Source organism: Mustelus asterias, chromosome 1, assembly GCF_964213995.1.
Source record: "Mustelus asterias chromosome 1, sMusAst1.hap1.1, whole genome shotgun sequence".
In the NCBI taxonomy this organism is placed as follows: Eukaryota; Metazoa; Chordata; class Chondrichthyes; order Carcharhiniformes; family Triakidae; genus Mustelus; species Mustelus asterias.
In genome coordinates, this window is record NC_135801.1 from 37,550,971 (window position 1) to 37,572,759 (window position 21,789).

Sequence of the window (21,789 nt, forward strand, 5' to 3'; positions counted from 1 at the left end):
TGATCATAATGAATGGTGCAGCAGGCTCAAAGGGCCGAGTGGCCTACTCCTGCTTCTAGTTTCTAGAACTTTTGCCTTGTGATTAAATTGCTTCCCCTAAGCGTTTAGAGAAGGGGGGAGGGGGCTAAGAAAAGGGTAGCGTTTCAATTAAAAGGGACCTTTCAACATCCATAGTTTTATTTTTTTTGCTGTGTCTCAGAGATTACCTCTTTACTTACATTAAAAAATATCCTACTTCAACCATTCCATCTTGCAAAAAAAACCATAACATCTAAAGTCATTAGTTTCTTCAAAAGTTCAGAAATTGGGAAAACTTCTGTCCAGAGGACACATACTTCCAGTACTTTTATGTTTTTATTCTGCTGTTTTATTCAGATGCTCCTAACATGAGTGGATATTTGTTTCATTTCATGTTTCATAGACAATCCAGTCTCAATACAAAAGCAGACAATGAGCTGAGATAGAGACAGAATGGGATTACAGACTAAGTGTCGGGATATGTTATTAATGATAGCAATTCAGTGAAAGCTTCAATACTTATTCAGAATTATTACCTCTTATCACAAAATAAAGAATCACCAACTAATACAACTCAGAAAACACCATTAGCCCACTGTATCTGTGCTGGTTCTTAGAAAACTATGTAATTATATCCCAATCCCCTGCTCCTTCCCATCCTCTTTTCAAGTGATTATCCAACTCCCTTTTGAAAGTTGCTACTGAATATGCAGTTATCACCTTTTCAAGTAGTGTATTCCTAATTATAACAAATTCCTGAGTGACTTTTTTTCCCTTCATGTCACTTTTGGTTCTTTTACCAATTACCTTAATTCTGTGCGTCCTGGTGACCAACTCCCCTGCCATTGGAAACAATTTCTCCTTATTACTTCACCAAACCCTTCATGAGTTAGAACACTTCTACCAAACATCCCTTTAAAAAGAATAACGATAACAGTTTTTCCATAAGATTGTAGTCTTCAATTCCTATATCATTCTCGTAAATCTCTCCTGCAGCTTCTCCACAGCCCAGGCACCTTTCCTAAAGTGTGGTGCCCAGAACTGAATCCAGCAGAGGCGGCCATTCTCAGCTCCACCCGAGTCATAACTGGTCTTTGCTGGTCTTGTACGTTCCTTTGGCCAAGCTAACATTCCTTCTCAAACCAATACTATCAAATAACAAATTAACTGACTTTGATTAATTTAAATGGGCTAAATGGCCTTTCTCACTTGTAATAATGATTATCATCTGAATGCTGCCTGTTGGAAGCATTCAATGATACGCATGCACGCTCATAACACTCTACCTCTTCACTAACCCAAGGTTGTCAGACCATCATCACACATTTAATGACTTTAACAAGGTCAACGATATGGACGTCTTATAGAATACAAGCTCCTGGATTAAGGCAGTCATAGCTTGTCTAATCGGGGAGAACTGCCTTGTGTACATAATGTGGAGTGTCAGGGTTACTACCACTCCGAGTTTATAATTTGCACGAGGAAGTACCTGTCTGAGTCAAAAAACAAAAACCAGTCATGATGACCACACCAGTAGTGCAGAGGTGCTTGTAAACTCTGAGGTTTAAGGGACAAGGCTGGGTATTGGCCTCTGGCAGTGAGGGTTACCCTCCTAAATTTGGGGATGGAGGGGGGGCTTCCTTCTGCATGTGGGAAGGGCAGTGTTAACTTTGAGACCATTCTCAGAATCCTTGCATTGCCAGGGTGTTTAGACCCCACTGTTCCAGCTGGCTGTGTGACCTTCGCCAGCACTTTGAAATTGCACAGAGTGCTGTTAAAAAAAAAGCATATTTGAAGCCAGCGAGTTCACAGCTTTTCTTGCCTGATCCAACACACTTTCCATTTTGGGGAAAATTGCACACAATAAATCTCTCTCTCTTTATTTCTTGAATCTATTCAGTGGCTTGGCCTCCACAGCCTTCAGAGATACAGAACTCCACAGGTTCATCACACTCTGAGCGAAGACGTTTCTCCTCATCTCAGTCTGTATTTTGAAACTGTGACCCCTTGTTCTAGGTCTCCCAGCCAGACACAACATTCCTGCATCCAGTTGTCCAGCCCTGTCAGAATTTCAACTAGATCCCCTCTCATTCTTCTAAATTGCAATAGACCCAATTTTGCCTCATACTAGAGCAATAGAGTCCCTACAGTGCAGAAGGCCATCTGACCTATTGAGTCTGCACCAACTCTGCGAAAGAGCATCATACCCAAGCCCACCCACTGCCCTATACCCGTAATCCCATGCATTTACCACGGTTAATCCTAACCTGTACATCTTTAGACTAAGGGGCAATTTAGCATGGCCATTTCACCTAATCTGCACTTCTCTGGATTGTGGGAAGAAACTGGAGCACCTGGAGAAAACCCACCCAGTCACGTGGAGAACATGCAAACGCCACACAGATAGTCACCCAAGTCCCTGGTGCTGTGAGGCAGCAATGCTAACCACTGTGCCATCATGCTTCCTACAATCCTGCCATCCCAGGAATCAGTCTGGTGAACATTAGGTATGTACCTTCTATGATAAGTATATCCTTTCTTTGATAAGGAGACCAAAACTACACACAATACTCCAGGTGTGGCTTCATCAAGACCCTGTACAGCTGCAGTAAGACATCTTTGCTCATGTACTCGAGGGCCAACATACCATTTGCCTTCCTAACTGCTTACTGTACCTGCATGCTTGCTTTCAGTGACTCATGTAGTAGGTCACCCAGGTTCCTTTGTGCGTTAACACTTCCCAATCAATCACCAGTTAAATAATAATCTGCTATTCTGTTTCTCCAGATGAAGTGGATAGCTTCACATTTATCCATGCATTTGTCCATTCATTCAACTTGTCTAAATCACCTTGAAGTCTCTTAATATCCTCCTCCCCACTCACCTTCCCACCAAGTTTCATTGTCAGCAAACTTGGAAATATTACTTCCAGTTCCCTCATCCAAATCATTGATGCATATTGTGAATAGCTGGAGCCCAAGGACTGATCCCTGCTGTTCCCCACTAGTCACTGCCCACCACTCTGAAAACGACCCATTTATTCCTACTCTCTGTTGCCTGTCTGCAAACCAATTTTCAATCCAAGCCAAAATATTACCCAATTGCACGTGCTTTAATTTTACACACTAACCTCCTATGTGGGACTTAAGCTTTCTGAAAATCCAAATACATTACATCCACTGGTTCACACTCGTTAAATCTTCAAAAAAATCCAGTAGGTTTGTCAAGCACGATTCCCCTGTCATAAATTCATGTTGACTTTGTCTAATCCCATTGATATATTTTAAGTGTCCTGTTATCGCATCATTTATAACACCAGCATTTTCCTCTCTGCTGGTATTAAGCTAATTCGTGCCCCTCCCTCCTTCTTTAAATAGCGAAGCTACATTAGACACCCTCCAATCTGCCGGGACTGTTCCAGAATCTAGGAAGATGGCAACCAATGCTTCAGCTATTTCCATGATCACCTCTTTTAATACCCTGGGATGTAGATTATCAGGCCTTGGGGATTTATTGGCTTTCAGTTCCATTAATCTTCAACATTATTTTTCTAGCAAATACCAATTTTCTTCAATTCCTCCTTCTCACTAGAACCTTAATTCCTTAGCATTTCTGGGAAGTTATTTGTGTCTTCCTCCATGAAGATAGAACTAAAGTAATTGTTTAATTTCTCTGCCATTTCCTTGTTGTCTATTTAAAATTCTCCTGTTTTGGACTATAAACGACTTGAATTCGTCTTCAGCAATCTTTTTTTATATACTGACAGAAGCTTTTACAGTTCACTTTTATGTTACTTGCAAGTTTACTCTCATACTCTATTCTTTCCCTATTAATCAACCTCTTGGTCATCTTTTGCTGAATTCTGAACTGTTCCCAATCCTCAGATTGCTACTTTTTCTAGCAACTTTATATGAGCCCGCTTTGGATCTAATACTCTCCTTAATTTATCTTAAAAACCATTTTGATTGGGCCACTTTGCTCGTGCTTTTGCGCCTTTTAATGAAGTTCTCCAGTCTATCTTAGCCAACTCATGTCTCATACCTTTATAGTTTCCTTTGTTCAAATGTTGGACTCTAATTTCAGATTAGACTTCTCACTTTCCATCCTAATGAAGAATTCTATCATGTTATGATCACTGTTCCCTAAAGGACCCCGCACAACAAGATTATTAATTAACTCGTTCTCATTGTATAATACCAAATCTAGGATCGCATGTTCACTGGTTGATTCCTCAATATACTGGTCTAAAAAACGATCTTGTACACACTCCAGAAATTCATCCACCACAGCATTGTTCCTAATTTAGTTTGCCCAATCTATACGTAGATTAAAGTCACCCATGATTACTATAGCACCCTTGTTACATGCATCTCTAATATCCTGTTTACTGCCATCACCTACTTTCCCATTACTGTTTGGAGGCTGATAAACAAATCCCACTGTTTTCCGTCCTTTTTTGCTTCTTAGCTCCACTCACACTGATTCTACATTTAGATTTTCTGAGGCAATATCCTCTTTCAATATTGCATCAATTTCATCTTTAACTAACAATGCCACCCCATCTCCTTTTCCTTTTTGCCTGTCCTTGCTAAATATCAAATACCCTTGGATATTCAGTTCCCAGCCTTGGTCACTCTTTAACCATGTCTCTGTAATTCCGTACTGTATCTCTGTATACCAGATAACAATTGCGTTGTTAATTTGCCTACCTTATCGTGAATCCTCCATGCATTCAGATACAGTGCCTTCAGACTTGTCCTTTTAATTTTTTACACATTGTTTTTGCTATTATGGCCCTATTTGCTGCTAGCCCTTGTTTCCACTAGCTTCAAGTGTTGCTTTCTACTTTTCTGTCTTTCATTTTTATTTTGGTTTCTTTTCTGGTGTCTTCCCACTCAGGTTCTCACACTCCTGCAACTCTAGCTCATTTGAGGGTCATTCACACAGGCAGAGTATAAAGCAACTGCAGATTTTTATTTAAATGTGGAACTTATTTTTCGTCCTTTAGTCCACACTGTTTCTATCCTTAATATTTAAGATCTGGCAGATTCAAGACAATACAGAGGCATGGTGCAGCATATCAGCATTGGATCACATTTAAGAGGTAGGTGTGCCGCAAATAAACTCTGACAATAGCAACAGAAATGGTGAATTAGTAAATAATTAGTGCAATTTGGCAACATTACACAGTCCTTTATACAAATACATTATTCTTCTAAGTATAGAACAGGTATTAACTTGGTCCATTTGGTAGTACCCTTGCCTCTCAGTCAGAATGTGCTGAGATCAAATCCCACTCCAAAACTTGAGAACAATATTTTCAAATATTGCCAACTGTGTCGTGCTCGAGATGTTAAAGGGATGTCCTGTCTGGCTGTTTTGGTGGTTCAACTGAACACAGTCCAAATATTAGTCAGAAAATAGGGACATATCCTAGGTTCTTGGCTCGTTCTTTCTGTGACCTCACCAGTAAAAACAGATTTATTCCTCATTCATCTCACTGCTGTTTGTGGGCTCATATCATGTGCAAAGCTGCTACTCTGTTTGCCTGCATAACAGCAGCGATTCATCTTCAAAACATCATTCAACCAATGGGGTATGAGGCGCTATGTAAAATTCAGAGTCTTTCTTAATGTCACAAAAATGCAAAAACTGCAATTTTAACAGTAAAAATACTTCACCTTGTCCTTTCCAGTCGTCTTACAGGTGGCCTTCCAGAGGCTGAGATACTTTTTGATCTGTTGTAGCTGGGCTTATAGCCTAGACCCCATTTATCTTTAAGGGAAGCTGCCTGCATAAATCACAATTTTTTTAGATGTTGGAAATGCAACTAAACAAAAGTTACACTCAACATTGTACGAAGTCAAGCTGTAGCAGTATATCATAATCACTATGAACAAATTCTGTTCCACATTTCTACGGTATTAGATCATTTACATAGAGCAGCATTATTAACTTAATTCAAAACAATCCTCTTTTTATTATTAATGCAGTTCTTAATTAAATTTACACAACAAACAAACACAACAAACTTGAATTAAATGCTGCTTAAGGTACACTATGTTTTGTACAGATGTGTAATTTGCCCTTAACTCCTAACTTTTGCTTCTAAGCCTCCCTGTTTGAATCCTCCAATATACTATCAGCCCACTTCACCTAATTTAGGCAGTCTTGCAGGTTTGTTTTAATTTGTGCAATGTGGGCAATGTTAGCAAGGTTAGCATTTATTGTCCATCCCTAATGAACTTGAGACGGTAGTGAGCCACCTTCTTGAACGACTGCAGTCCATGTACTGTACAGTGCCCCCAGAGTGCTATTAGTTAGGCAGCTGAGAATATAAGAAATAGGAGCAGGAGTAGGCCATACAGACACACGTGCCCACTTCCCCAGAAATAATTAGAATTACATAGAGTATAACAGAACCAAGCCACTTAGCCCAACCTGGCAGTGCTTGAGCAAAAAAATAATTAATTTAAATTGTGAACAGCGGTGGTTCCAGCACTGACTCTCTTGTGGAAAATCACCTTCCACCTTCTGTCACTCTGCATAACTGCTCTTAACTCTTACTCTGTTTACTGCCTTGAAGCCAACTAGCAATCCATTCCACTAGTAGTCTCCTGAAAGTATTAGGCAACTCCACCAAAGCGATTCAGGCAGTGCTAGAGCTACACTGAGTTCATTCAAATTCAGCCAAGTTAGAGGCTGCAACCTTTTTGGGCTACCCTGCTCAATAGGAGTGTGTGGCAGAATCACAGTTGAGTTTCCATGTGGCAGCAGCAAACATAAAGTCCATGGATCATTGAATCAGAGAGCATGCCATACTGGTTACAACACAATGCCATTACAAAAATAACAAATATATAATTTCGGCCTTCATACAGTTTTCTTTACAAACACAGAAAAACAAGATTTAACCAAAAGATTCCTAGAAAGATCATGCTATTTCTGAGGGAAAAATAATTTGCTCACTCTCATACTGGATCGGCGTAGTTTTTTCCGAACATCACGACGGATGTCATTAACAGCAACAGATTCTAGCTGTTGATAACGCTGAATCTCTTGGTTTATGGTTCCCTCACTTGCACCAAGTTTTCTATAAAATTACAAATGTTTTAACAACTTGGATGAGTTGAACGACGTTTAGATTCTATATAGTCTTCTCAGTTTCTCAAGACAAACACCACATAATTCAATAGAAAAATAACAAAATATTGAAGATCCTGGAAATCTGAAATAAAAACAAAAATGCTGAAAATTATCAGCAGACCAGGCAGCATTTGTGAAAAGAGAAACAGAGTTAACATTTCAAGTTAATGATCATGCTGAGTATTTCCAGAATTTTTTGTTCATATTAATTGATGGGCTGCCATTTCAACAAATGTCATATGACTGCATCTCCAAGAATATATCAAACGAGAATAGGCTGCCCCAAGAGTCAATCTGCTGACTGTCCAAGTAATGAATAAGGAGCATTCCCCACCACTCTCTTAGCATTCATCTCTGTGCTTTTGCATGTTCCATTAAGGTTAGAAAAAAGTTGTACACATACTAGTTTTTAATAGTGAGGATATAAGAATGAGTTTTGAATTGCAATGTAATTTTTATTTTTTATTCCTTTTTACCATCCAATTGTAAACTTTTGCTTCAACATGTATGAATGATAAAATTGCCATTAGGCGATCTAGAGCTTTTGCAATCACTTTTCATTCATATGCCCTCATTATGACTATGTGGATTTAGTACATTTCTTTTTTAAATTAAATTTAGCTCTCCAATTTGATAAATTACAGGGTGAAGTACCAGGCAAATTCCAAATAGGGCCTGATGAACCTCTCTTTAAATAAACACGTCTTTTTAGTACAATCACATGACAGTTCACCTGATGCTTGATCACATGTCACTTGCCCACAATGCACTGCAAATTATAAGTAAAGAAAACAAGTAAAAACTAATTTAATTCACTGACATGCTCACTCCACCCTGAAGTCCTATTTCAGGGATTTATGGCTCGCTCCTCAGAGAAGTGTCAAAACAGCCCATCTCTATAATAAAAAGACACTACATAAGGTAATACCATAGACTCATCTGAGCTCTCCCTCACTATGTTTTGTGTTTCTCCCTCCTTATCCACTTGGTGATCCTCACTGTCTCCTGTTTGTTTTGTTTTCTCTCCCTCTTCCCCAGTTTGTTTCTGTTTCTCACTTGCTCTGCTAGTTTTTTTCTTTCTCTCCCTCTCAGCAGTTTGTTTCCCTCTTTCCCTCCTCCACTTTGTGTTGCTCTTTTTCACCCCTCACCCATTATAGGATCCTCCTGATTAATCTGATAGGCTCGACAATGAAATAGTAATCTGCTCCAGCAAATCAATGCCCTGAAAACTACCATTGTGCGTCTTATGTGTTGTTGCATAATCATTAGGATGTTTTATTATGTAGGACCCACATCAGTGTCATTGATTAACAGTTAATGCAAGAGTTCAATAGCTGTCCAATTGTTCTTCTTATGATCACAGCACAAAAACTACACACTCACTGAATTGCCAAGTACAGCTTTTTTTAAAAAACAACCTTTTAGCAGACAAACCAAGAGGGGGAAAAAGGGGGAACCGTTTGACCCCTCCTCACCTGACTATCACTAGGTTTGGCAAAACCTTGGAAGAAGAGTCTGAAGTTTGCTACACATGTGGACGTGAAATACGAGGTTTGGTTTACTGGTAAATTCCTGATTTTTGTCATTAATAATGGAAGGGGTAGAGGGAGGGTCTGGTATAACATACTGGTGTAAATGATGCCAGGATCTGACAGTACCAGGCTGTATGTTATTAAGAGATCTCAAGACTGAATTCAATGTTTGGTGAGATTGGTTCTGGGATGTTACTTCTACAGCTTTTCTAATTATCTAGAGCCTGTTTGCGTGGGGAAATAATCAAAACTCAACTAAAAAAAATGAACACAAGTTAGGATGGCCCAGTCTCTCTCAGCTTGATGTACTTTCTAAACTAAAAGATGGATTGTTTTTACTAAAGTTTAATTAAAGTTGTACTGAAATTACTTTTGACAGCAAGTCAACTGAAATAATGTTATGCAAAGGCGGAATTGTACTTTTACACAAAGTAAAAAGAATATTTCTTCAGGTAAATTCCCTGAATGGGCAGACGGTGACGGAGTAAGAGCAGCATTGGTTTGAAAATTGTGGACCCACAGCCCCAAACTTCCATCAATTTAAATGGAGGAAAATAAACGGAGAAGCCTGTGATTTTCCAACCAATAGCACTTGCTACAGATGCCACAACTGCCTATTAATTAGTCCTTTAATTTAAAATGAAATCAAAAGCTAGTAATGGTCTACAATCATTAGCCCAGAGTTTGAAATGTTTGAAGTTACCTTCCTGTTTCTGTTTCACTCTCTTGCACAGAAACACACACACGGCTTTTCAACTTAAACAACATATAGTTCAATAAATAAATTCAAAATACTGCAAATGCTAGAAATCTGATAAAAACAGAAAGTACTGGAAAAACTCAGCAGGTCTGGCTGCATCTGTGGAGCGAGAAACAGAGTTAACGTTTTGAGTCATTGGACTCTTCATCGGAACTGCACTATAAACTTCATCTCATTAAATTTCTGTGATTAGTACTTCTAGCTTTCCTTCAATGAAAAGAATAGATACTGCTGGAAACCAAGAAGAAACATTAGAGCAGCTGGGCAGTCTAAATGCTCCTGATACATTGAGAAATTGTGTGCAATGTACATGCCAAATCTGCAGGACTTGCCTTTTAATGAACAATGAAGCTTTGCATAAAAATATCAAGTCTAAGTATTCAAGTACAAACTAAAATTAGGGTATTAAAAGATAGTTAAATGGATAACTTTAATTACATTATTGCAAAATATGACAATTTGACATGTTCATTTTGTTAAATTTGTATTGGACTTTAGAAATTAATCACTGAAGGAAAAATGATAAATTACAAAACTCGCAGCAAATAGTTTGAGCTATTGTTGAGAATCTGGTAGCCAAATAATACAATTATATTCATGAGTTTGCATAGATATGATCCTTTCTAAAGATGAATGTGAGAATTTTATTGATACACAGTTAGAGACAGACAGAAACTTACTTGAGATCATCAATAACTTTGGCTTGTTCATTCAATTCCCTGATGTCTACTAAACGTTTGACAAACTTTCTTCCTCTTGAATCTGTAGCTTGGCTCCCAGCCGTACCCTGTCTTCGATGGTCAGTGGCTTCCTATATTAAAAAAAAGTGATTACGAATTTCAACCAGTCAACTAGAGGTTAAAAAAAGTTGAAAATGTTGCTGTTTTTGTTGGCTCCAAGTGATGTACAATTTCACAATAAAACTAATAGCATGCGAAAAGACAAACAATCAAATGTTTGATTTTAATAGCTTTATATATAAAGTTTGGTTAACTAAACTAATGAGTGCAACTGATCAAAAGCACAATTCATAATTTTGGAGAACATTTTTTTAATTTGGACAAACTGACATGTTTAACTGTTATATACACTATGCCAAGAGCAAGACCAGGATGCTTTTATGTGTAAGCAGATAGAATTTGGTGGGTCGTGAGTCTCAGGACCAGATAAAGTTTCTGCCAGAATATAGTATTGTTGGTGTACAGGTTAAGACCAAGGAAGTGATTTACAAGTGGTTGCCTAAGTGCAAGTTTCATAGAGTCACCATTTATTGCATTTCCAAGTGTATTGCGAATAATAAGGGAGGGTAATTTGGTTTAGCAATTTCTAGACTTTAATTAGATTAACAGATTTTAATTTAATTGTTACTACAGCTTCCTGCTGACATTACCAAGTAAGAAATGTATGGTGAATAGTCCCATCTGTTTTTGTTGTCAGTATTCAAAAGTAATGAGTTTCTGCAAACATGAATACACTAATCCAATAAGTAGCATGTTCATGACAAAGGATAAGCAATATCCAAGCAGGCCTTGAAAGGATGCTAACAAACTGCAGGACTACGGATGAAATGTATTTATAGTATAATAACATTTAAAATTTTCCATAAGAAAGTTAGCACTACCTCATGATTACTGCAAAGATTGGGGAGGAAACAGATGACTAAGTGAGGGAAGAGGATTTTTTTTTTACATAGTCTAAATTATATTAAGACAGCCAGATGCCTCAAAGTGCATAGTATCCAAGGAAAACTTATTAAGTTGATTAGGAAACACAAATGATATGTTCTACGGTGGGCTACAAGAAAGGAATTAATAGAAAAAATGACTAGTGCAAAGGTATTTGGGACAGTAATAAATGTTATTTATTAGTCAATGTCTGACCAGACAAGAGCTAATCAATTACCTTCTGTGCAATAAGAACATAAGAACATAAGAAATAGGAGCAGGAGTAGGCCATCTGGCCCTTCGAGCCTGCCCCACCATTCAACAAGATCATGGCTGATCTGAAGCGAATCATTACCCGCCTGCTCCCCATAACCCCTAATTCCCTTATCGATCAGAAAACTATCTACCCGTGATTTAAACATATTCAACGAGGAAACCTCCACCACTTCAATGGGCAGAGAATTCCAGAGATTCACTACCCTCTGAGAGAAGAAGTTCCCCCTCAACTCTGTTCTGAACCGCCCCCCCCCCTTATTTTGAGGCTGTGCCCTCTAGTTCTGGTTTCCCTTCTAAGTGGAAAGAATCTCTCCACCTCTACTCTATCCAGCCCCTTCATTATCTTATATGTCTCTATAAGATCACCCCTCATCCTTCTAAACTCCAACGAGTACAGACCCAATCTGTTTAATCTCTCCTCATAAGCTACACCCCTCATCTCCGGTATCAACCTGGTGAACCTTCTCTGCACTCCCTCCAAGGCCAATATATCCTTTCGCAATACCCAAATCATTATGGAAAGAAAGGTCATGTGATTGAGATCATTATTTTAAAACGTCTTTTATTACAACACCCTGCTTGCTTTTGGAGCAGTCTAGAGAAGGCAGCAACAAAGCTACATGCCTCTCTCTACTAAAGTCAACTTGATTGCTTATATCATACCACGGACAACAGACAGAGAAATTCTAAAGAAGACTTCAAATTCCAAAGATGTGTTTCCAGGAAAAGACCAAGGACTACTGTTTAAAGAATTATTTCAGCCACAAACAGCGGCCAAGGACTCAAACAGTGAACTCTCTATTAACTTGCCTTTTAGTGTTCAATCTTCATTTGGCCAAAGTTAATCTCTACTTTGTAACTTAAAATTTTGTATGTGTTGCTATGGTTGGAATGTGTGTGTTTATCTTTTTAAATATTTGAATATCTTTTCCTGGGTGGATTTTGAGCGCAATAAAAATAAATATTTTGGGTTTAAACTCAAAAAAGCCTTTTTGACTGAGTTCTTTACAATCAGCAAGTAAATGGTTAAGTACAAACACAGTACATTGTTTGATACCTTATAAATGAAAAACTCTGTTCACAGAATCCCTAAAGAGCAGAATAGGCCATTCGGCCCATGAAGTCTACACTGACTCTCTGACAAGAAGGTCTTATCCAGGCCCTTTCCCCCCACCCTTTTCCCGTAACCCCACATATTTTCCGTGGCTAATGCATCTAACTTATACATCCAGGGATACTAAGGGGAAATCTAGCATGGCCAATAGAACTAACCTGCACATCTTTGGACTGTGGGAGGAAACCCACGCACATTGAATTCAGGTCCCTGGGGTTGTGAGACAACAGTGGTAACCAAAGTGCCACCGTGCCACCAAAATGAGTAGGAAAAAGCGTGATTCCTTGCATCCATCCTCATCTAATTGTAACACCATAATAATTAATTTTTAAAAATTAAACTCAGAAAGGTACATTAGCTATAAACCTGCAAACCAACAAAAACAATTGTTGAATTAAATATTTAAATAGTCTCAATTATAAAATGGTTTGAGTCACTTACAGTCATGACAGTGGGAGACATGCTGTCAGTTTCATCCTCATCTGTTAGGTCAACCGTGTTGATAGAGTTCAGGTCAGCTATGTCATCAACTTCTTCTTCACCTGTCAGAGTTGTCATTGTGTTACCCAAGGCATTAAGCCTTTTACCTATGTTGGGATCCATATGCACATCAATACCGCACATTTTCCATAAAACATTCAGTGTCCAGGTTCCTGCGCTACTGCTGTCTGGAAAAGAAAATATAACGTTTTATTTGAATATCAAAGAAGCATTATTTTGAAGTAGATTTTCTTTAAACAGAGTTCAAAGTTTAACATTATAAGTTTTCATTTCGCTGCAATTATACTGGCAAAGCAGTAATTAATTCAGATACATAGGACTCCTTTCTGGTTTGCTACTATTTTCTAGATCCAGGTTGCATTTGTTAACATATTAATTATGGAGATTATTCAAGGGCATCATTCAAAAATAAAATATGGTATTGAATATGTTTATTGCTTATAGCATTAATAGAACTATACATCTGGATTTATTGACTTATTGTAGCCCAATACCATTTAACAATCATCACATTTGGCTAAATGGCTAATTGAATTTTTGATTCTTAAATTAAAAATATGTAACGAGTACTATTATGATTGGGCATGATGTATTAATACCCATGGTCATACAGTATATTATATGTACACTTCAAAATCTTTGTACTTTTATTGGTAAAATGACAAGATGAAAATATTTCCTTTATTGATTTGTGCGCTTTGCTTTCTTTTTTGTTATTTACTAGGTTTCTGATAAAATGACAAGCAACACTGGGGAATATACTAGAATTCAGCACCATGGAAACACAATGAATATTGTACGGAGAGGGAAAGGCATCGAGGACAGCCTGAATAATCAGAATACCTACTGTAGACCAGCAAAAAGAATACACTAATCCAATAAGTAGCATGTTCATGACAAAGGATAAGCAATATCCAAGCAGGCCTTGAAAGGATAGCAGGATTGGATCTAACATCAGTATTAATATTGAGAGTCAACATTCTCAGCAATCATTCCAGTGAAGACACAACACTGGACTCAACTGCTGGACAGAAACCAACGAGCTGCCCTTAGATGTGCCTATGTCAGTATGCCTTTCCACTTCACTGCGCAAGTCTCCATCTTTCACCCCTCAATTCAGAGCTCTTTATTTCTATTTCAGAGCTACTCAAAATAACGTCTGCAATTCATAACTTTCCAGTCCCCTCCCAACTCCACTCTGCTGTGACTTGGCTGCGGTCGGAGGGTGGGGGGGAAACAAATGTGGAGGAGGGTCGGGGGCACGCCATGGTGTGAAAGTTAATGGGATGATCGCCATGTTTATAATCTCTGCAAAAATATAATCTCAAGGCTGCTCAAAGCAACATCTGGTGACCTCTGTCACATTTTATAAGAGTACTGGTGATAAGAAATGGGGTGGGGGGGTGGATTGGAAATCCAATGCCTAGTGCAGTTCATTTTCAGAGATATAGCGGTTTCTTTGTCTCTATGGGTAATGGACAAAGAGATCCCACAAAAGTCTTTCTTTTCACCAGTTTCCACCTTCTACTTGTTTGTGGATGTCATCTTTTAAGTTGCAAATGGACTTGGTGCATGAAAGTTCTGCTGAATTCTGCAGTTTGCAATATGCAAGCATTTCACAGTGTATCTATTACAATGCAAGTTACATGGGACTATCAAAATGTGTCCCGTTTATTGCAGGTAGTTTTTTTGGGTGTGCCAATTTGTACAGGTTTCACTCTATGCTCCAATGCATTACTGGTATTAATGGTTAGTGTTAAATCCACAACGTGTTCTTGATTTTGGTGCAAGTCACATTAACTTATTATTGCTTCACTTATCATAGCTCATAAGTACCCGTCATCAACACTTTTTGATCAAAATTTCTGATAGTAATGAGGTGCTGATACAGATACTATTTAATTACCTGCTGCAGCCTGCCCAGTAGTCCGTGAACATACTTCATATGTCCCATCTGGTACAACACCTGTTAGAAATATCAAAATGAATTTAATTCATAGATGTTCAAAGAATCCCTACAGTGCAGAAGGAGGCCAATTGGCTCATCGAGTTTGCACCAACTCTCCAAAAGAGCATTTTACCCAGGCCCACCCCCTGCCCATTTACAAAGGGTAATCCCCCTAACCAACACATCTTTGGACATTAAGGGGCAATTAAGCATGGCCAATCCACCCAACCTGCACATCTTTGGACTGTGGGAGGAAACCGGGGAACCTGGAGGAGACCATGCAGACACGGGGAAAACATGCCAACACCACACAGCCGGTCACCCAAGGTTGGAATCGAACCCGTGTCCCTGGTGCTGTGAAGCAGCTGTGCAAATCACTGTGCCACCATTTTCATGAGAATTGCCCTATCATGAGCAGATGATATCTTCCAAGTCTGTTGGATTACTATATAGAGAATTCTCAGTGACAATAAAATTTGTTTTAAAAAATGCTTCTTACTCGATCAGAGCCATAGTGGCAATTTGAAGAAAAGACTTCCTAGCCTTTCACCCGAATGAAAAAGTGTGGCTGTAGAAACAAATTATGTGCAACATGGTCACGGCAGAGAGTTCAATAATTGGAATTAGATTGTAAACATGCATGTTGGGTCAACAACCTGCAGTTAGTTTATTTATTAGTGTCACTAGTAGGCTTACATTAACACTGCAATGAAATTACTGTGAAAATCCCAAGTTAAATAATAAACGTAAAAGAAAAAACTGAACTAGCTGGGCTCTTCTCTTGAGAACACAGGAACAATAACCTGATTGCGATTTCTAAAAATACGAAGAGGTTTGATAGATGAGATGCAGAGAAGATGATTCTATTTGTTGGAGAGTTCAAAATTAGGGGCCATAAATATAAAATGATCCCAAAACTGGCACCACTGGGGTCAAATCAGAATTACACACTGACAGAGATCAGGCAGGTGATTCCCCCATCCGGGTGGGGGGCGGTGGGGTTGGGTGGAGAATCAAGCTGGAAACCAGCGGGGCCAGCAGGTAAGTAATTTTAATGTAATTATTTAAATGTAATTATCAGGCCCAGGGCTGAATTCTCTGGGCCCAAAAGCATCTCCCACCCGGCCAGTACAATTTCACTCTGGCAGGGTTTAGAGTAGCTCCCCACTTTCAGGGAACCAGCAGAAGACTCCGCTGGAGTGAAAGGGGGCAATTGGGGCCCCCAGGGGGTGAGGCTGCGGGTGAGGTGAGTGGTGCCCCCTGGGCATGGGCACCCTGGCACTGCCCAAGGGGCAAAGTGCCCATGTGCCAAGGGGACAATTGGTGGGGATGGGGGGGTCCCCGCAGCCACTTGACGGACAGGGTCGGTTGGGGCCAAAGGGAGGCCAGCGATCAGGGCAGGCGGGCGAGCCGGGTCTGGCCTGGGAATGGTCGTGGGGGCTGCAATCGGGCGGTGGAGGGGGTGGTGGTGGGGGGGGGGGGGGGGGGGGGGGGGGCAGCACGCTGGGGTCCCAGGCTGGTCAGCAATTGAGCTGGCCAGCAAACTGCAGACTGACAGTTCAGGCCCGCTGCACATGAGGCCCGGAACTGTCAGACTCTGGTGTGAATAGGCCACACTCCCGAGCTTTTAATGAAATTCGTTGTGATCTCTGCAGTGCACAGAGTGTGGAAGATTCGAGTCTGAACTTCCACTGAAAAAAAAATGATTTACACCAGTTTTCCCGCGAATTCAGCACTTAGAACATTTTTGGGAGAATCGCCCCTCACATCTGCATACATCCAACACACACTCCCAGCACAAACGCCGGCCAAAATGGCTTTCTGCATGGTTTGCACTAAAAGCATGAGTGCACTTCCAGACTGAAAGCGCACCCATAGCAGCAAATTACCAGTGCCACGCAACCAAATATTGCAGTCCATTTATCCATTTTTATACGGATTGTGGTCTGAGGTGGTGGAGGGTGGTTTGGAGGGCAAGGGAGGAATATATTGAGAGAATAAGTAGAAAACTCACAGGCATTCATTACTATATCTCCCTGCAGTTCTGGTTTCCAGTCATCCCAACTAGTTTCAAATCCATCAGCAAATCGTATGCAGAAATTTTTAAAGTGGCCTTTGCTGACTAGGGATTCAGATGAGCAAGCGGTGATCAAAGTGCTTTCAATGGTAAGAACCATAGCCGACCCAGGATCAAAATCAATACTGTGGTTAGCCTGCCAAGAACAATCAAAATTCACTGTTAAAAACACCATTGAGATAATCCAACTACAACAACAACTTACTTTTATATTGTGCTTTTCACATAATGAAATATCCGAAGGCTTCACAGGAGTAATAGAAAACAAAGTATGACACCAAACAACACAAGGATACCTTAGGTCAGATGGCCAAAAGCCTAGAAAAAAAAGTTAGATTTTAAGAAAGTGAGGTAGAGAGGCAGACAAGTTTAGTGAATACCAGAGCTTGGGGCCAAGGCAACTGAAGGCTAGGCCACCAATGCTGGGGCAATTAAAACTGGAGATGCACTAGAGGCCAGAATTGAAGGATTGCAGATATCTTGAAGGGTTGTCCGGCTGGAGGAGTTTACGGAGCTGGAATGGGCAAAGCCATGAGGGATTTGAGACGAGGATGAAAATTTTAAAATTAGGACATTGTTTGATGGGGAGTCAATGTAGATCAGTGAGCACAGCGGAGTTAGGAAGACAGGGCCTTCTAAAAGTTAAGACAGGGGCAGCTGCATTTTGGATGACCTCAAATTTATGGAGGGAATAATGTGGGAGGCCAGCCAGGAATGCATGGAATAGTTGAGTCTGGAGGTGATGCAAGCATGAATGAGGGTTTCAACAGCAGATGAGCAATAGGGGCGAAGTTGGGTGATGTGCAAGGATGAAAATCGGCAGACTGAGTGATGGCATGAATATGACATCAGAAGATCATCTCGAGAACAATGTGACATTAAGATTGTGAACAGACTGGCTGGGATGGAGCCAGTAGCTAGGGGACAGAGTTTGAAGTAAGGCACTGCAAACAATGGCTTCGGACTTCCTAATGTTAGAGTAAAAAGTATTTTAATTATTTCAAATTTTACATGCTTTGTCATGAACACATTTTTACCAGAAATCAGCCTGGAATCAGTGACTACTTCTATCAGAACAACTTATTTTAATGAAGATGGAAATTTTTGTCTTTAATGATGGATAGAAGAATGACAAATAATAATAATAATCAAAAATATTTTTTAGGGTTTAATTTTCAAAAAGTTACGGTGACAATAGTATCAACTTAATTACAAGTTTTCAGTCTAAATTGGGTCAGTTTGAGCTACTATTTTGTTATTCAATGTTGGCATTTACTGTACATAATATTAATAGTTGCTTTCAAATATGGTTAAAATAAGAATATTTAGTGTTATGTAGTGTTCTTGTTTATTTGTGCTTTCTTTTACCATCAACTACTCCTAGATCTCCTATGGTACTGTTCTCAGAGAGGCTCAAAACCAAATTAAAGAGTTAAGCACAGAAGAGGAGTGGAGCAATTGATTAGGAAATGTAACATGTAGGATGTGAGAGCTGGAACAAAGATGGAATAGTGCACAAGATCCAGTTTGAAGTCAAGGTGCACTGGGATCACTTTCTTATTATTTGGCAAGTTTCAGCAGTAAAGTCTGAGACTTGAAGGCAATCTGGTTAGATTGACTGGATTCATTCTATTACTGAATTCTATCAATATAACATGATTGCACTTTCAGTATTTATTGTGATCCAATGTCTGCTTTCTGGTTGAGCCTCTTCATGCAAGTTAATTGGCAGCTGATAGTGACAACAGTGAAAAGTACCAAGTCTCTTGCACATGAAAGACAAGAAAGGTCTTTGAAGGAAAACACTGTGATGTTTTCAAGTGTGACATTTGAGGCGTGATGAATTCACATAAATTTCAAGACATTTCCTCCCAATATATGATGGAAAGTAAAATAGGGGCTGGGGAAGAAAAAGAGCTACAACTGGATGGTTCACAAATGTTCACATTCAAATTTTGACAAAGTACTGGAGAATCCCATGGTGACCAAGATATTAAGGCGAGAGGCTAACTGAATCATAAAAACTAGTGAAGTTCCAAGTTTGAGTTCTGTTCTTTGAGTTATCTGTTCCAGCTGGAGCAAGACTTAGGCTTAAATAGAATCAAAATCCCTTAGTTAGAGAGAGCAAAATTGCTGAAAATGGCCATTTGGACAAGAGTAAAGAGTGACTTTGGCCCCAAGGAATGGTGCCTCAATAAGGAATCAATGCTCAGGGAATAAAATAATGCAAATGGCGAGAAAAACATAATTTAATTAAAGATGGCAAGCAGTTGAACATTATTAATGTTGCATTGTAAATTCATAATATCGAACTGATAATTGTTTTTGCTGTTGTGTAGTGATATGGTACCTGTATAGTGCTCGTGATAGGTAAGCAGATGCCCAAATCATTCACAGTCAGCTGCAAAAAGAGTGTGCCGAATGCTTGAGCCGAGGTTTGCTGAATTCCAGGCAGTTTGTCAACTACTTCTTTTGTAGCCACATGAATATCCTTGTGTAGTGCCATTCGCTGTTCATTCCAGTTGTCATAAGCAGCTTTGTAGTTCAGCCAGAAAAGGACAGCTTCAAAAATTGATTATGAATCAATGAATTATAATCAAATAAAAAACACACGTAATCAGGTTTGTTTTTGCCACTTTTATCTTGACTTTTCAATCCTCCACAAAGAGTTTGGCATGACAAATAGATAACTCAGTGGCAACATGATGTATGAAACCAACAATCAGTATTGTAGCTTTCTGGTGCTGATCTTAATTTTAAGATGTAGACAAATGAGGCATGCACACCTTACTTTTTACTATATATCACACGCTAACTGCAAAACTTTCTCTCTCAAAAAGTTGCAATCAAAATATTCTCTTGGATTAAAGGATACCATTATCAGTTCAAATTCCAAATTTGAATTGGCAATTTCCATATCTGCCTTACTTTAAACAAACATGTACAGAATCCGATGCGCAGTAGTGGACATTAGGTTGAAAGGTTGATTTGCACCTCTAAAACATGGTTTCGCTCTGAGTGAATTGATCATGTATTGTTTTATATCAACAACCATTATCATGCCATGGAATGCACAGTGTGTTATCAGGGTCATTTACTTACAATGGTTGAAATTGGTCACATTTTTTTCATTTTAAATACGACGCAATTTTCTACTTGAATTTTGGGAATCAAATTCTGCAACTCATCAGCTTTCCAACACATCTGTAAATATGTCATTTATTATTATATGTTCCTTTGGTTACGCACACTACTTTTTCCAGAGAATTGTTACGGCGCAGAAGGTGACCATTGTGTTGGCACCAACTCTTCAAATGAGCATTATGGCTTAGTGCCATTCTCCTGCCGTTTCTCCATCACTCTGTGCATTGTTTCTATTCAAATAATCATCTAATTCCCTTGAGTGCCTTGATTGAACCTGCCTCCATAACACTTCCAGGTACTGCATTCCAGACCCGAACCACTTGTCATTTGAAAAAGTATTTTTTCACATCACATTTGCTTCTTTTGCAAATCACTTTAATTCTGTGCCCTTTGATTCTCCATCATTTTACAAGCAGGAGCAGTTTCTCCCAACCCACTCTGTCCAGCCCCTCATGATGTTGAAAACCTCGATCAAAATCTCTTTTTACCTTTCTTCTTACCAAGGAGAACAATTGCAACCTCTCCAATCTGTCCTCATAATTGAAATTTCTCATCCTTGGAACCATTCTTGTAAACCTCTTCTGCACTCTCTCCAATGCATTCACATACATCCTATAAACTTTGCACCCAGAACGGTACACAGTACTGCAACTGAAGTCTAACTGGTGTCTTGTATACGTTCAGCACAATCTCCATGCTCTTGTACACCATATCCCTATTAATAAAGGCCAGGATACTGTACACTTTATTAAATGTTCTTTCCCACTGTCCTGCTACCTTCAATGATCTATCCAGGTCCTTTTGCTCTTTCTCCTGCTTAAGAATTGTATCCCTTTTTTTATATTGCCTGTCCACAGGGGGATTTACGGTGAAAAGGTTAAACAGAGGACAAACTGGTAAGAGCAAACCCCATGGGAAATGATAAAATTAGAGAAACTAGAGAAGAGAGCTGGGTGTCAAAGAACAACAGCGAAAAAAGCAAGAAATAACAAGGGAATGTGATAAACAAACGCTCAAAATCTTTGCCCACAAGTAATAAAAATTAAATTTAGGATCGAGAGTTTTACATCAGCCAAGAAAGCTATGGTGTTACAGATATCATGGGAGTTTCATTAGTACCAAAATTAATGAAGAATCAATTTAGAAATATACATTGATTAATTTTTAGAAGTGATAAATGGTAACTTTTAATTGGAAAGAAATTGAGATGAGAGGAACATGAAACATAGAAATTAGATCAAGTATAAATATATCGATCACAGTAGGTTACGTCAAGAGAAAAAAGATAGCACTTGTTCTTTTTATTTTTTTTAGCTCCTAACAAAATGTACCACCTCACATTTCTAAGGCTTTTTAAAGCCTTGAGCGGACAGCAAGTTGGTTAACTGCTGAGATTCAACAGCACTTACAATTGGGATTGAGGTAATGAGATTCAGCAACACTGAGGAGACAGGGGGATTTAGTAGCAGTGGAGGTAAAATATAGGATTTGGCTGAGTGGCAGCATTCATCTTGCTGATTGGTCCAGCAATATTATAGAGTATGATACTCCATGTTGTAGCCACTGGAAAGGTGAATATCATTTTCAGGAATAACTGGGAGGTGGAGGG

At 39.2% G+C, this 21,789-nt stretch overlaps 1 protein-coding gene across 9 annotated transcripts in view; it reads right to left on the reverse strand.

Annotated features, from left to right (window-relative positions):
* The window catches only part of kiaa1109 (KIAA1109 ortholog), a 449,716-nt gene that overhangs the window by 95,079 nt on the left and 332,848 nt on the right, over positions 1–21,789 (reverse strand). For all 9 annotated transcript variants that reach the window (XR_013497649.1, XR_013497648.1, XM_078211413.1 and 6 more), the window contains 7 exons: positions 19,387–19,598; positions 16,974–17,172; positions 14,918–14,977; positions 12,952–13,178; positions 10,137–10,267; positions 6,988–7,111; positions 5,700–5,809 (listed from right to left, as the gene is read on the reverse strand). Coding sequence is in view for 7 of the 9 variants with exons in the window: in XM_078211413.1 (XP_078067539.1) it covers positions 5,700–5,809; positions 6,988–7,111; positions 10,137–10,267; positions 12,952–13,178; positions 14,918–14,977; positions 16,974–17,172; positions 19,387–19,598 (1,063 nt within the window). In the remaining 2 variants the exon portion in view is untranslated. The remainder of the gene's footprint in view (positions 1–5,699; positions 5,810–6,987; positions 7,112–10,136; positions 10,268–12,951; positions 13,179–14,917; positions 14,978–16,973; positions 17,173–19,386; positions 19,599–21,789) is intronic.